Source organism: Prionailurus bengalensis, chromosome B3 (assembly GCF_016509475.1).
Source record: "Prionailurus bengalensis isolate Pbe53 chromosome B3, Fcat_Pben_1.1_paternal_pri, whole genome shotgun sequence".
Classification (NCBI taxonomy): domain Eukaryota; kingdom Metazoa; phylum Chordata; class Mammalia; order Carnivora; family Felidae; genus Prionailurus; species Prionailurus bengalensis.
The window spans coordinates 121,294,161-121,310,031 of NC_057355.1; the positions used below are offsets into that span (position 1 = coordinate 121,294,161).

General features: G+C 41.4%; 1 protein-coding gene across 10 annotated transcripts in view; it reads left to right on the forward strand.

The window, feature by feature from the left end:
• TTLL5 (tubulin tyrosine ligase like 5) overlaps positions 1 to 15,871 on the forward strand; it is a 285,893-nt gene that overhangs the window by 19,236 nt on the left and 250,786 nt on the right. For all 10 annotated transcript variants that reach the window (XM_043556671.1, XM_043556672.1, XM_043556664.1 and 7 more), the window contains exons 5-7: positions 1,428 to 1,534; positions 8,872 to 9,002; positions 13,682 to 13,764. In XM_043556671.1, the coding sequence (XP_043412606.1) occupies positions 1,428 to 1,534; positions 8,872 to 9,002; positions 13,682 to 13,764 (321 nt within the window). The remainder of the gene's footprint in view (positions 1 to 1,427; positions 1,535 to 8,871; positions 9,003 to 13,681; positions 13,765 to 15,871) is intronic.

Here is a 15,871-nt window from a genome sequence, read left to right on the forward strand (position 1 = left end):
GAGTGGATTTACCAGTTTCTCCTTGAAATGCATGGAAAACATTTTCACAAGATTCCTTCCCCCCTGCCCCTCCTTCCTCCCTTCCTCTCTCTCTCTTTTTTTAAACTAAAAACCCCAAACGTTTTTCTTGCTATGATTAGGCTTGGGGTAGAGACAGAGCTGCCCATAGGGAATGGTCTGATACTGAATTAAGATTCTTTGATGGCAAGCAACAGAAGTAGATTCTGCCTAATTTAAACCCAAAGAGGGCCCCCTGGGTGGCTCAGTCAGTTAAACGTCTGACTTCAGCTCAGGTCATGATCTCCTGGTCTGTGGGATTGAGCCCATGTCGGGCTCTGTGCTGACAGCTCAGAGCCTGGAGCCTGCTTTGGATTCTGTGTCTCCCTCTCTCTCTGCCCCTCCCCTGCTCGTGCTCTGTCTCTGTCTCAAAAATAAATAAACGTTAAAAAATAAATAAAGGATTTGTGGGTAAGTTTTACACAGGATGCGTAGCAGAATCAGAGGAAGAGGTGAAAAGGCAGGCCTTTGTAAGGAAAGAGACTAGAACAGCTCCAAGGATCTGGGAATAGGAATCTTAGGGACTGTCTCTTCGAGGCACTGCCATAGAAGTGACTCAACTCCATTCATTGTCATTGTGCCTTTCTCCACTGAAGACTGGAGATAGTATGACTAGTCCAGCTTGGGCCATGGAAGTGCTCCTTGCAGGGGGTCAGGGGGTGACTGGCAGTCTTTTAAAACCAAATGGTATGTCATTCCCAAAGAAAATTAGGAAAATTGGGATATTGATATTAAAAGGGACAGGCAAAAATGCTGGACTGATTTACCCTGTAGATATTTTGAGAAGATTGATAATAGTCTGGTTCCTAGCTCCTTATCTTAGGTTGAGGTCTGAAGTAGACATTTTATGAAAGTTCTGATACTAGTCTATATCCTGTCTTGGTGTTTTATCTCTGGGGCCTCACTGGTACCTCTCACATCATAGGCACAGGGTACATAATTGTTGAATGAACAGACAAGTGAATAGACAAAATCATTCTTATGAGTGAATGAATGATATCCTGAGGTGGTTTGCCATGACAAGGTTTTAGTCCTGATCAGTGCTTTATATCCAGCATCTGTAAGGACCTAAGGACACTGAGACGAGAGTTGTGGGTTTGAGCCCTCTTCTCATGCTTTGATATGTAAGAATGTTAAGAGACATCACAGACTTCTATAGAAGGATTCATTTATTCCACTTTTTGTATCTGGGATTTGCCCACCTATCCCATCCTTTACAGCTTTTCATACTCAGCTTTTATTTTACCAGGTTTAAATACTAACTGGGCACTCACTCTGCTCTGTAGATGAAAAATTTCTACGGCCTTTCTTGCCATCTCCCTGGAGAGAGGCTATCTCTGATGTTTTTGTATCTTTTTATCTGCCCTCAGGTTCACCCAAGCAGCACTGACTATAACCTAATGTGGACAGGATCCCACCTGAAGCCCTTCTTACTTCGCACCCTTTCTGAAGCACAAAAGGTTAATCACTTTCCCAGGTAATGCTCTTGTAGCTACTTTGCTCCATTTAAAGGTACTTGACACTGGGCATGTGGCCAAGAGAGATAATTAATGTCCTTAAAAAAAGAAGTCTGTGATACGGGGCAGCAGTCTGCAAATCAAACCGAGGTGTTCATATCTGTAAGCATGTATTATATGAAGCCTCTCCAAGGACTGTGTAGACATGGATGGTTCTAAAGGAGACTGTTTCTGGATTGCAAATCCCATAGGTTCTCTTTCCTAAGATTGAGCAGTTTGAGAGCCCCTTGTGTGGAAGTGTCCTCCCTCTCTCACCTCCTTTTTCCGTTACTATTCTTCCCGTTTGTAAAACAATGGCCCTCTTAGAATGTTAACATGGTGCATTGTCCTTGGGTGCAAACACTTCCAGGGTTCCAGACAAAACCCCCTCCTCGCTCCAAAAAATGGTGTTGAATTGAATTCTGGTAATGACAAATTATTTTTCCGTGATAGTGATTTCAATTCCTTTGCTTTTAATAGAATCCAAAGCATAAAACTTGACATAGTCACGTTGTCAGCTGATAGGCCATTAATTTTAATTTGTAATGGTAGATCATCTTGTGATTTTTGACACAGAATTAGGAAGTTGAAAGAATTGAGTGTCACTGGTAGAGAAAACTCCTTCCAGTTGCATTTTTAATGGCAGCCTGGAGAGGCAATACTGTCTAGTGGCCAGGAGCATAGGCTCTTCTAACCAAGTGCCTGGGCCCGGATACCAGTTCTGCTGAGCGACCTTGGTAACAAGACCTTTCTGAACATCATTTTCCTCATTGGTAAAAAGATGTTGCTAATGATCCACACTTCACAGGACTGTTGTGAGGATTTAATGTGTCCAGATCTAAACTATTTAGAACAGTGCTCGCTCGTTACATAGTAAACACTACAGAAGTGTTAGCTGTTATTTTTGTGACCAGAGTTTCCTAGTGTTTTCATCTGTGAAGAAGAAAATAGGAATAAAATTGATGCTGAAACCCTACCTTATTCTGGCAGTCATACTCAACCACGGAGAGACAGATAGATGACCTTGTAGACAAGAGGGAAACAAATCTCATCTCATGAAGAGAAGGAAATCCAGTACAACTTTTTTATTTGGACTGCGGTTACATTTTATTTTATTCTATTTAGTTCTAGGACTTAAGTCCTAGTTACTTATGCTCACAAGTTTTATTTTCATATGCTTTTCTCATTTTTATCTAATGAAGTTTCTTTCTTAATTTTTCAATTCTCTTATATCTCGTCACTGTGTGTAAATACCTGGCCCAAGTCAAGTAATTTCCTCATAATCTTGCTTAAATGTGAATTTTGAGTTCATAACAAGTTTCAGTTTTATGTCTCTGCTTCATTTGCAAAAGTAACTTAAGCCTTATTTTTCTTCCTTATGTCTAGAAGATGTGGATTTGGTATTCTAAATGTGTGACTGGATGGTTGAAGTGAATCATACGGTCTATCTTAAGTAGGCATTTAAAGAGTCCTTGAAATAGCCTACACTGGAGTCTGCATTCCAGTTCATGTTACTAGTATATTATTTATTTTAATGGTTTTTGAAGTACTCCTGTAGGTATATAGGAATTCTGTCTCAGTTTAGAATTAAACAGCGTTAATAAATTTGAACCTGTATTTTCTGGAGTATTCCTTGAATGTGGTGTTCTTGTATGTTCGAGCACACTGATAACGCATCATCTAAATGCACCATGCTTCGTGGCTTCTGCTGCTCTGTCTCGCATGGTTTCAATCCAAAGACCTGAACTCAAGTGTAAGAGGCATTCAGGCACTTAAAATGTTTCCAGGGCACCTGCGTGGCTCAGTTGGTTAAGTGTCTGACTTCGGCTCAGATCATGATCTCTCAGTCTGTGAGTTCGAGCCCCACATCGGGCTCTGTGCTGACAGCTCAGAGCCTGGATCCTGCTTCAGATTCTGGGTCTCCCTCTCTTTCTGCCCCTCCCCCCACTCATTCTCTCGCTCTCTCTCGCTCTCTGTCAAAAATAAACATTAAAGGGGCGCCTGGGTGGCGCTAAGCGTCCGACTTCAGCCAGGTCACGATCTCGCGGTCCGTGAGTTCAAGCCCCGCGTCAGGCTCTGGGCTGATGGCTCAGAGCCTGGAGCCAGTTTCCGATTCTGTGTCTCCCTCTCTCTCTGCCCCTCCCCCGTTCATGCTCTGTCTCTCTCTGTCCCCCAAAAAATAAATAAACGTTGAAAAAAAAATAAACATTAAAAAATATTTTTTTTAATGTTTCCAATATTATTGTGAACTTTTTTAATATAATTTTTAACTTTTAATTTTAAATAATTTTAGACTTCTAGAAAAGTTGCAAAAATAATATACTCTGTATCCTTTACTCAGTTTTTCTAACATTAATATCCATTATAACAGTGGCAAAATTATCAAAATGGAGACATTAACCTTGGTATACTGTACATTTTAATAAAAATTCGTAATATTTATGGTGTTTTGATATATTGTGTACTACAGTAGTTGCCGTGATAATCAGTTTATAGCCTAATGATCAGATGAAATTTGAAAATAATGCATATTAACGCATATGCATATTTTGTTATAGAGAAGGTATGATGATATACGAGTTGCAAGCATGAAGTATGTTCTATTAGGCTAACCCCTTCTTTGGGGGAAGCGTCACGGAAGAAGTAAAAACAAGAGTGATTGAGGGATCACGCCTGGGTTGGGAGTGTGAAGGAGGCTTCTGGGGTGCTGGGAATGTTCTGCATTTAGTCTCAGTGGTGCTCACACAGGTGACCAAAATTCATCATGCTCTGCATTTGTGATTTGTATGCTTCTCTGTATATATATTGCCTTCAGTTAAAAGTATATTTTAAAAAGCGAAAAATATACTGACAAAAAAAGAGCTTTTTCTTCGATACTATTTTTTAAATGTACAGGGGCCTTTGAATCCTGATGTTATTTTGATTCCCTTGAGTATACTTAAAAGGGTAGCGTTAGAATTTTGTTTTAAAATAAGATTTATCATTCGTTGACCCATTTGGGATGATGGGCTGAGCGACCTTGGTAACCAGATTTTTTTTGATGAAAAATCTTAGATGCCGACTAAAGGATATATAGTTTCCTAAAATTTGTATGGGGGGTATCAAGCAAAAGGATATTGGAGACCTCTAGGATTGGGCATCTGTAGGAGAATGCATTGTTTTTCTTACCCTCTCGTCAGTGTTTCTAACTGATGATAAACGTCACTGGGGAGACTATTTAAAAATATGCACTCACAGGTCCCATTGTAGATTCGTGGAATCACCATACCCAGGGAAGATGTATATTTAAAGAGTACCTCCTAGGTGCTTAATCTTTCTAGGTAAGTATATACCTAGAAACCATATATTTAGAAAACAGTGAGGATAGGGCACCTGGGTGGCTCAGTTGGTTAAGCGTCTGACTCTTGATTTCCGCTCAGGTCGTGATCTCGCAGTTTTGTGAGTTTGAGCCCCACAAAGGCTCAGTGCTGACAGCATGGAGCCTGGTTCAGATTCTCCCTCTTTCTCTGCCTCTCCCTTGCTCACACTCTCTCTCTCTCAAAATAAATTAACTTAAAAAAAAAAAAGAAGGCAGCGAGGTGATTTATATCTGGAAAGTTTGGAAATTACTGTTCTAGGCTAAATCAATATTATAATGTGGACCATCTGTACCCAAATCACCTGGGACACTTGTAGAAAATGCAGAATCCTAGACTTTATCCCAGAATTTTGAGATGTGGGACTTACAAACAATAATTTTAAAGAAACTTTCTGGATGGTTCTTACCTAAAATTTAAGGACCTCTGCTTTACATTTATGAAGAGGATGATGGGTAAGAAAGAAGTGTTTGTGATACCTGGACTTGGCAAAGTCCCCTTTGATTTTAAGAAATTATATTGAAAAATTTGAACTGAGAAACATTAAGTTTTAGTGGTTATAGTAAAGATTCTTGGATGGTTTTTAAATAGTGGAGCAAACCATGAGGGGAAGCCAGTAGTGGAACTCGTGAGTCCAGTTCAGGCTAACTGAAGTGCTCTGGAATATACTTCCTGATAGGTGGCAATTATTGCCTGAAGTTTGTGGTGATCATTTCCTTGCTTTTCTTTAAAATTTTATCTCTTGCACATCCATCTTTTAATGATGTAAACTAAGTTGTCAGTGGGATTCTTAACCTAGTGATCTGGTACTTTACTACAATAGGATCATTGTAGTCTAACATTAAGGTCTATCTTGGTCACTGTGTAGGAGAAACCTATCCGACCCGCGGGTACTTGTTTTACTAATGGTGATGCAAGTTCCATGTAGTTATAGAAGAGGCTGGACAGTTACTGCTGTGGCATTAGGCCTATAAATGTGGGAAAGGTAGCCACATCTTCTGTTTTCCTCAACAGTCCTATTTTCAAGTCATGAAAGTCCTTTTTTCAGGCCATGTTTCTCAGAAGGTCACACCCTCTAGGTATCTTTGTGTAAAAATTCCCAGAATGCTTTGAGTTTGGTACTTGTTAATTGGTTACTAGTGTTTTTTCATTATTTGGGTAATCTAGATTTTTTTTGTACTATTAAAGAATTAGGATTCAATTAACATAAATTGAATGTCACAGGCGGCTGATGAAGCTTTATGAAGCTAGAATTTATTTGATGCATTTGGCTTCTGGACCCTGAAAATTTGAATATATTTATCAAAAGTCGAACTTAGAACACAGTCTTTTTTGTTTATTTATATTTAAAGTATGTTAGAATAAATTTAATACTCATAAATCCCATCAAAACCATTTGGCAAAAAGAATCAGATTTAAATGTAAAAGCTAAAACTGTAAAACTTCTAGAATAAAGCACAGGAGAAAATCTTTGTGCGCTTGGATTTGGTAGAGATTTCTTAGCTCTAACAGTAAATGCACAATCCATAAGAGAAAAATGTTGATAAAGTGGGCTTCCTGAAAATTTAAAATGTCTGCTCTTTGAGAGACACTGTTAAGAAAATGAAAAGGTAAGCCACAACTGGGAGAAAATATTTGCAAAACATATATCTGATACAGAATTCGTATCTAAGAATGTATAATAAACTCTGAAAACTCAATGATAAACAGGCTGGTTTTTTTTTTTTTTTTTTAATGGGCTAAAAATATTTGAACAGATACTCACCAAGGAAGATAGACATGAAAAGATGTTCCTCATCAATAGTCACTAATGGAATGTGAGTTAAAACCACACAAGGTGGGGCACCTGGGTGGCTCAGTCGGTTAAGCATCCGACTCTTGATTTCAGTTCAGGTAATGATCTCTCGGTTTGTGGGTTCAAGCTTCACATTGGGCTCTGCTCTGACAGTATGGAGCCTGCCTAGAATTCTCTCTCTCTCTTCCTCTCTCTGTGCCCCTCCCCGCTTATACTCTCTGTCTCTCAGAAATAAACAAACTTAAAAAAACCACACACACACGAGGTACTACTAACTGCCTATTGGAATGGCTAAAAACAAACAAAAAACACCAGACAACACCAAGTGCTTGTCAGAATACAGCGCAACTGCAACACTGAAACTTTGCCAGTGGGAAAGGCAAAACAGTACAGCCACTTTGGAGAACAGTCTGGCAGTTTCTTATAAAGTTAAATACATACACACGTGTTGGTTTTAAAACGTGTCCGCAAATTCCTTGACCTTGCCTTCAAATGGTTGAGCTAATTTTTCTGTTCTTGGGTGTGAGCTGGACTTTGTAACTTCTTGTTTTTATTTTTAAGTTGATTTATTTTCAAGGTGGGGGGGAGGGGCAGAGAGAGAGAAAGAATCCCAAGCAGGCTCTGCACTGTTAGTGCGGACCCCGACGCAGGGCTTGAGCTTACGGACCGTGAGATCATGACCAGAGCTGAAACCAAGAGTCAGATGCTTACTTAACTGACTGAGCCACGCAGGCGCCCCTGGACTTTGTAACTTCTAATGAGCACTTTGTGGCAGAAGTGACATGGTGTCACTTCTGAGACTAGGTCATTAAAGTCATTGCAGCTTTGTTCTTGTCCCTTTCCCTCTCACATCACCTGATGTAGGAGGAACCAGCTGTCATGTCACAAAGACACTCTGTTAGCCTTACAGAAAAGTTCACATGGGGAGGAACCGAGGCTTCCTGTCAACAACCAGTTCCATGTGAGAGAGCTGTTTGTAAAGTGGGTCCTTCAGCCCTAGTCAAGCCTGATGGCTGTAGCTCTGGTCAACATCGTGATTGGCATCTCATGAGGGAGCCCTGGACAGAATTGGCCAGTCCTGCTCCCCTCACACTCCTGACCCACAGAAATTTTTGTTACGGTTTTCAGCTGTAAGGTTTTGGAGGTAATTTTATTATGCAGCAATAGACAGCTAATAGAACTTACCAAACACTCTTATTAAACCCGGCCATCTCATTCCTAGAGAGATGAAAACTTACGTCCACGCAAAAGCTTACATTCTTACAAAAGTCCGTACATAAATGCTTGTAGGGACTTTTCCGTATCTTCAAAAACTGGAAATGGCTCTCATGTCCTTCAGCTAGTGAATGGATAAAGAAACTGTGGTACATCCAAGCGGTAGATTACTACCGAGTCATAAAAAGGAATGAAATTCTGATGCATGCAGCCACAAGGATACGTCTCAGTTGTTGCCAGTCGCAGCGAAAGAAGCCAGTCTCAAAAGGACGCATACTATATCATTCCATGTCCTTGGCTTTCCAAAAAAGGGCAAAATTATAGGGACAGAAAACAGATGAGTGCTTGCCAGGGCCTGGAGGTGATTGGAAGGCTCTTGGGGTCACTACAGAGGGACTTGGGGTGACTTTTTGGGATGTTGGAACTGTTTGTGGTGGTGGTTACATAATTGCATTTGTTCAAACTCTTAGAATTATACACTTCTTGGGGCACCTGGGTGGCTCAGTCAGTAAGCGTCCGACTTTAGCTCAGGTCATGATCTCGTGGTTCATGAGTTCGAGCCCCGCATTGGGCTCTGTGCTGACAGCTCAGAGCCCAGGGCCTGCTTCAGATTCTGTGTCTCCCTCTCTCTCTGCTCTTCCCCCACTCACACTCTGTCTCTCTCTCAAAAATAAACAAACATTAAAAAAAAATTTTTTTTTAATTATACACTTCTTAAAAAGGGCAGATTTTACTGTACGCAAATTATACCTTGATGAATAAATCTGACCAGAGAAATCCATTTTATGAAAACGATTAATAAACCTTTGGAGGTGACAAAGTGATTTGAGATGTAATACTGTCCTCAATGACTGCTTCCAAACTGTGAACTATAAACTCTTTAGTATGTGATAACACGGGAAAACCTTTGAGTCACAGATGACTGAAATGGAAAAACTTTTGCGATTTTTAGGTCATATGAACTAACCCGGAAGGACCGACTGTACAAAAACATCATTCGAATGCAGCATACGCATGGATTCAAGGCTTTTCACATCCTCCCTCAGACCTTTCTTCTGCCAGCCGAGTATGCGGAATTCTGTAGTAAGTGCCTGGCTGGGAAGGCCCCGATCCTTGGCCCCTGAACTTGGGGCAGACTTACCCCAAGGGCTAGCTACCTCGAGTCAGTAACTAATGAGGGCTTCTCACATCCTTAAAAAGTTGTGTTTCTTTACTAAAACAGTTAGGGAAATAATTTTAAGACTCTTTTTATTCTGATTATGTACCTGTATGTGTATTTTTAGTAAGCTTGTCACTGTCATTTCTGGAAGGACACATTGGTGCCCTGCACCCATGCCCCTGTCAGGTACAAAAAGTCTCTTTATTGTCAAGACTTCGTGCCTATGTGAGAAAGTATATGCTTCTGGATTTGAACTATATATGCTTCCTTTTGAGTGTCTGTTTTCCTCTTGCCATTTAGGGGAATATTCCTGTCACCTTAACGTCTGGACTTGTGTGACTTAGTGTCCTTTGAGGTTCAACGATCATGCATTTTTTAGTGTGAGGGTTTAGAGGTACCAGTTAGTCACAGTCTTGTTGGAGTTCAGGAGAATTGAAGAATACATGTGTTAGCCAAATGGGGAACCAAATGTCAGCTGTGTGGTTTGGTAAAGCTAGATGGGACCTGTGGCCTGCAGCCCATTCCCAGTGGGCTCCTTACTTCTTTTGCCTCGAAGTGAACGGTCTTCCCAGGTCCCAGCAGGTGAAATGGGCTGTTTCAGGCTTTCCTCCCTGGGGACAGAGCCCGAGTCAGTAGGCTTGGTGCACAGAAGAGGTGCGAGTACAGAGAAGGTGTGAGGCAGGTCTTTTGTGAGAGTCCACACAGTAGTTGTAATATGAGCCAATACGGAACGAGTGTTTCCTTTCTGTAAAGCCCTCTTCCAAGTGGTATTTCTACTGTGAGGTAGGCACTGCTGTTATCCCAGGTTTACAGATGAAGAGATGAAGGCAGGCACGGAGAGGTCAGGAGCTTTCCGAAAGTCGTGCAGGTTGCAAACGGTGCCGTCAGGTTCACACTTCGTGGTTTGGTTTTAGAGGCCGCACTCTTCACCACTGGGCCTTGTTGCATAAAGACACTGGGCAGTGTGCCCACAGTGTCCACTTCCTGGTAACACCGGTGAGAGAGGATCAAGGAGGACACGAGGGGAGGACAAGACACATAGATATCTTTCTTCTCGGTAAGTCCAAGAGAGAGACTATTCCTGTCTTATGGGTAGAGGAAGCATGGAGAGAAGAAGAGAAAGTTCTCTCTAGACTTCCTGACCCTTGATTTTCTTAACCTGTAAGACTTAACAGTCTGGTTGCCCAGTGCGGGGTTCATCCTCTGGGACTTCCGTCATCAGGATCTCCTGCTTCCACCCTGGTGAGGCCGTTTCTCTGATAGCACCTATTCCAGCGGGGACACTTGACGGTTCAGTGTTTGCCCACAGAAGGCTCTGGAATGGGTCAGAAGAGCTCTGTTGGACTCAAAGCCGAAAACTTACAGCTTAGAGTTTTTATTATGTGACTTTAGCCACATAACTTAAACTGCTCTGTGCCTTAGCTTCCTCCTCTGTAAAGTGGGCTTATTACTAGTACTGACCTTATAGTGTTGTTGGGATGGTTAAATAGGTTAATACATGGAAAGCGCTTGGAATGGCACCTGATAGGTGTTGAATAAGTGTTCAATGTTATTCCCTTTTTCAAGTGACGTTGAGATGTATTGTTACATAATAAACAGGTGTGAAAACTGCTCCTGTTAAAGTGTACAATAATTCCCTATTAAAGTCTACAGGAATCTGAAATGAAAATTCCCTTTGTCCTCTCTTTGCTATTTCTTATCCTGTTGTTTTCCCTTTGGAGGCAGGTTCAGGGGTGGGGATGCTCATTCAGATGACTGGATAGAGTTAGGATTCCTCCATCAGTTCAAGCGTGACCTATCTTTCAGTAGGATTGCTTCTTTAGCGTATTATTCAAACTCGTATGTGCTCTACTTTTTAACAAAAATGAATTCAAAAAGTCAATAGAACACACAGAATTAATACAGCTGTAACTCAGAGCCACCATGTTTAGCCCCAGGACAGTTACTGTAGGCAAATGGTGTTCTTCAGTCCCCCAAACAAATCACTTAATGATGTCATCACCAAAGACCACAGCAGGGACCCACCATGTTTGTGGAAAAGGCGGGAGAGGGAAGACATGATAGTCAAGAGGAGTCGTCTTGATTTCAGTCTTGCCAGGATGCCATTCATTCTTTGCCAGTTGTCCAGAGTCCATGACCTCTAAGCTAAAATTCATTTGGGGGAGCTCCAACATCATTGGGTTAGTTGCGTTGCTAAGGTTACATATTAGGGGAGAAACACACCTATTTGTACCACTTCTTCTTTCAGAAAGACATTCCTCTTCTCCATAAAGGCTATTTTAAGTTCTTCTCTTCCTTTGGTATCCACCTGCCATATGGTAGCCCAGAAATTCCATTTTCTCCATGGCTTATGTTCCTGCCCTCCATTGTCCACTCGAGTGTGAGCAATAGGAGATTTTTGAGAAGGAAAGGAATGCAGGTTAGTCTTTAGAAAAATAATTGTGTGAAATGAATTGGAGGGAGCAAGGGGAGGAACACAGTGGTCACTTGGAAGGTTATTGCAGCAATCCAGAGAAGAAGTGCAGTTGAACCAAACCAGGTAGCTGGAATGGAAAAGAGGGAGTGGAAAGAGCGATAGAATAAACAGAGTGTACCAGCTGGTTTTAAGTAGTGAGGCCAGGGTCAAAGATGGCTCTAGAGGTGTGAATCTGGGAAGTTAAGAAGCTTAGAAGCACATTTTTTTGATGTTTTTTGCTTTTTTTAAACATTTACTCATTTTTGAGAGTGAGAGAGACAGAGTGTGAGCAGGGGAGGGGCAAAGAGAGAGGGAGACACAGAACCTGAAGCAGGCTCCAGGCTCCGAGCCGTCAGCACAGAGCCATACGCGGGGCTCAAACTCACAGACAATGAGATCATGACCTGAGCTGAAGTCAGCCGCTTAACTGACTGAGCCACCCAGGCGCCCTGCTAAGAAGCGTGTTTTTAACCAGGGAGTGTAACCAGAACTGTAAAAGAAGAGCTATTAAAAGGGATGAGGAGTGTGAAATTTGGGAGCAAGTGTGGATTTGAGATGCCTAGAGGCTTCCATGCGGTGATTTGCAGGCAGTTGTAAAGGCAGAGTTGAGTTCTGGCAATAGATTCTGGAAATCGCAGGTATGGAGGTAGATGTGATCATAAGGGAGAGAAAAAGAGAAGAAGCACCCAGAGAGGAGAGAGAGCTTGAAGATAGGAGCTAAGGAATGGGGTCCCAGAGGAGACAGGAGAGGGTTAAATCAAGAACAGACATGTGGAAAGATGCTCAACATCACTCATCATCAGGGAAATGCAAATCAAAACCACAAGGAGATGTCGCCTCACACCTGTCAGAATGGCTAGTGTTAAAAAGACAAGAAATAGCAAGTATTGGCAAGGACGTGGAGAAAAGGGAGCCCGTGTATATGGTTGGTGGGAATGTAAGTTGGTGCAGCTGCTTTGAAAATTGGCGTGGAGGTTCCTGAAAAAATTCAAATAGAAATATCATATGACCCGGCAATTCTACTTCTCAGCATTTACAGGAGAAAATGAAAGCACTAATTCAAAAAGATATATGCACTTCTGTGTTTATTGCTTCATTATTTACAATAGCCAAACTATGGAGGCAACCTAAGTGTCCATCCACAGATGACAGATAAAGATATGATACGTGTGCACAATGGAATATTACTCAGGCAAAGAAAGAATGAAATCTTGCCATTCATGACAACATGGATGGACCTAGAGGGTATTGTATTACATGAAATAAATTAGAGAAAGACAAATACCATATGATTTCACTTATATGTGGGATCTTAAACAAAAAAACAGAAAAAGACTCATCAGTGTGGAGAACAAACTGGTGGCTGCCAGAGGGGAGGTGGGTGGGAAGGGTGGGCAAAACAGGTGTAATGGATTCACAGGTGCACAGGCTTCCAGTTTTAAAGTAAATAAGTCACAGGGATGAAAAGTACACCGTAGGAATATGGTCGATAATATTGCAATAACCGTGTGTGGTGACAGAGGGTAACTACCCCCATTGTGTTACTTCATTACGTATATAAATGTTGAATCACTATATTGTGTATATAAAAAGGTAAAGGGCACCTTTTAATCACATGTAAATTATTGTCCTCCTGCGCCGCTTGCACATGGTTTGATTTAAGATGATTTTTTTTTCTTACAAGCTAGGAGAGGTCACTTAAGGAAATTAGTCATTTCAGGCGACGTAGTGTTTGACTCATATTGGCACTCTGCAGTGTGAGCTTCTGGACTTGGGTTAATGGAGGCGAGAATCTCAAGATTCGTGAAGGCTGTTTTGTGACAGTGATAAACCAACATCAGATAGTTGCCTTATTTTGTTTTCACTCTCTCATTCAAGAAAGAGGGGAAATGGTGGAAGAAATATGTAATTTTGCTGCCTCCTCCTCCTCCTCCTTTTCCCTCCCCACCCCTGCTCTGTTTTTGTGTGCATTTTTGAAGCTAGTTTAGAAATACAGGTTATTTTAGCTGTGCTGCCCTTCACTTACAAACCCTGGAGAATGCTTCGGGTATCTAGTTAACCATTGTTGAAATTTAAGATGACAAACTCTTGTCCTTTCTTTCTCTTTGTTTCTCTCTCTCCCTTTTAATCTCCCAATATTTTGAGCAGATTCATACTCAAAGGACCGGGGACCTTGGATAGTAAAACCAGTGGCCTCTTCTAGGGGGCGGGGCGTCTACCTGATCAACAATGTAAGTATGCAGCAGGTGGCACCCTCTGCTGCTGCTGATGCTTTTTTTATTTTTTTATTTTTATGTATGTATGTATTTATTTAATGTTTGTTTATTTTTGAGACAGAGAGAGAGCATGAACGGGGGAGGGTCAGAGAGAGAGGGAAACACAGAATCTGAAGCAGGCTCCGGGCTCTGAGCACAGGCTCTGAGCCTCAGCACAGAGCCCGACGCGGGGCTCGAACCCACAGACCGTGAGATCATGACCTGAGCCGAAGTTGGACGCTCAACCGACTGAGCCACCCAGGCACCCCCCCTTTTTTTTTTTTTTTTTTTTTTTTTTAAAGTAAGGTCCATACCCAAACATGGGGCTTGAACTCACAACTGCAAGGTCGAGAGTCACACGCTCCACCGACTGATCCAGGCAGGTGCCCTGGCACCCTCTCTTCTTATTGGCTTTTCCCTGCTTCACCCTCCTCCTGATACGATTTTTTTTTTTCATTGAGAGCAGGTGTTCCTTTCTGAAATCTGCATTCAGAAGTGTGAGGTGAGGTTGGGTGTGAGTTGGCTACTATTCACCTTACTGTCAGTAACCTCTTCCTGTGCCAACAGTTACCTTATGGCTAAAAAGTCACTTGATCATATGTTGAGGAAGAGCAGCCTTTGGGGTCAGCAGAAAAGAGGTTCCTTTTCTACTTTTAGCATATTGTCATATTAATTCCTCAGCACTAAGCATTCATTGGTAGGACACACATTTAGTTTCTCTTGTGAACAGAACTGTGGGTTCCTGCCCTCAAGGTTATCGAGGAAATTAACCTTGGTGTGGTATGGAAATCTTGACGCTATTTCTGTATCTCCCTCTCTCCTCCTCCTTCTGCCTTATCCTCTTCTGTTTTTCAAAAGTCATCAGTATCTTGATTCTTTGCCAAATCCTCATTCAAAGTGGTTTGTTAAGTCGAGTACATATACGGAGTAAATAAAATGTCAACCCCAGCCTCACTTCCTAGACTTTTTTTTTTTTAACGTTTATTTTTGAGAGAGAGAGAGAGAGAGAGAGAGAGAGACATAGCATGAGAGCGGGAAGAGGCAGAGAGATAGGGAGACACACAATCTAAAGCAGGCTCCAGGCTCTGAGCTGTCAGCATAGAGCCTGACACGGGGCTTGAACTCGCTGTGAGATCATGACGTGAGCCGAAGTCTGATGCTCAATCGACTGAGCCACCCAGGCGCCCCTCACTTCCTAGACTTTTAACGGTAGTTTTTAACCTAATATAGTTGATTTATATTTCTCTTCTTAACTTTACAATGTGTTTAATTCCCATTTTGATATGCTTCACCCTCACATCGCCATCTACCCTCCCTTCCACATTCCATTACTGATTACCTTTTATATTTTAGGGTTTATACAATTATGTTATCTTCAATAACTGTGATTCCATTTCTCTGCTTTATCTTTAAGTTGAGTAAAAAATTTAATTAAACTGAGTAGAAACTTCACAGCATTGAATTCTGAAATTTCACCAGCATTTCATTCTGGGTCTTTTCTCATTCTTACTTCTGGACATTTGGTCAACCCTTTTAGTCTGGAAACTAGTGTTTTTCTTTGTTTCAGGAGAAATTATCCATTTTTTTATCTTTGTCTCTGCTACTAGAACTCTTTTTTGAGGCATTCTTGGTCTTTTCTTTTTTGTCAACTTGTCTCTGATTTTAAATTCTTGATTCTCCCCCATCTTGATCTTTCTGGATCACCAGTTTGAGCTTTATGCATTTTAATGTTCATTTTATCTACTGTATTTATGTATTGGCTATCATAGTTTGTAGAAAGTTTCATTTTCTGATTTGCCTTTTTGTTTTCTTTAATAACAGCCTGTAGTTGCTTAATGGATTAATGGATACAGTTTGCCGGTTGGCCTTAGTAAGGGTGTCAGTTGAAAGTTTTTTAAAAGTTCTCTTCTGTTTTGTGTATTTTCTTGGGATTGCCTTTTCCCCCCCATGCTGTTGGGCTTTCTCAGTTTCAGTGACCTTAGATGTTGAGTTGTATTTGTGAACAAAAGACTAGACTGATTGAAATTGACAGCTGACCTCGGTTTCCCGTACTGTCCTGTAGGAGTAATTCCCTAGTAGTTTC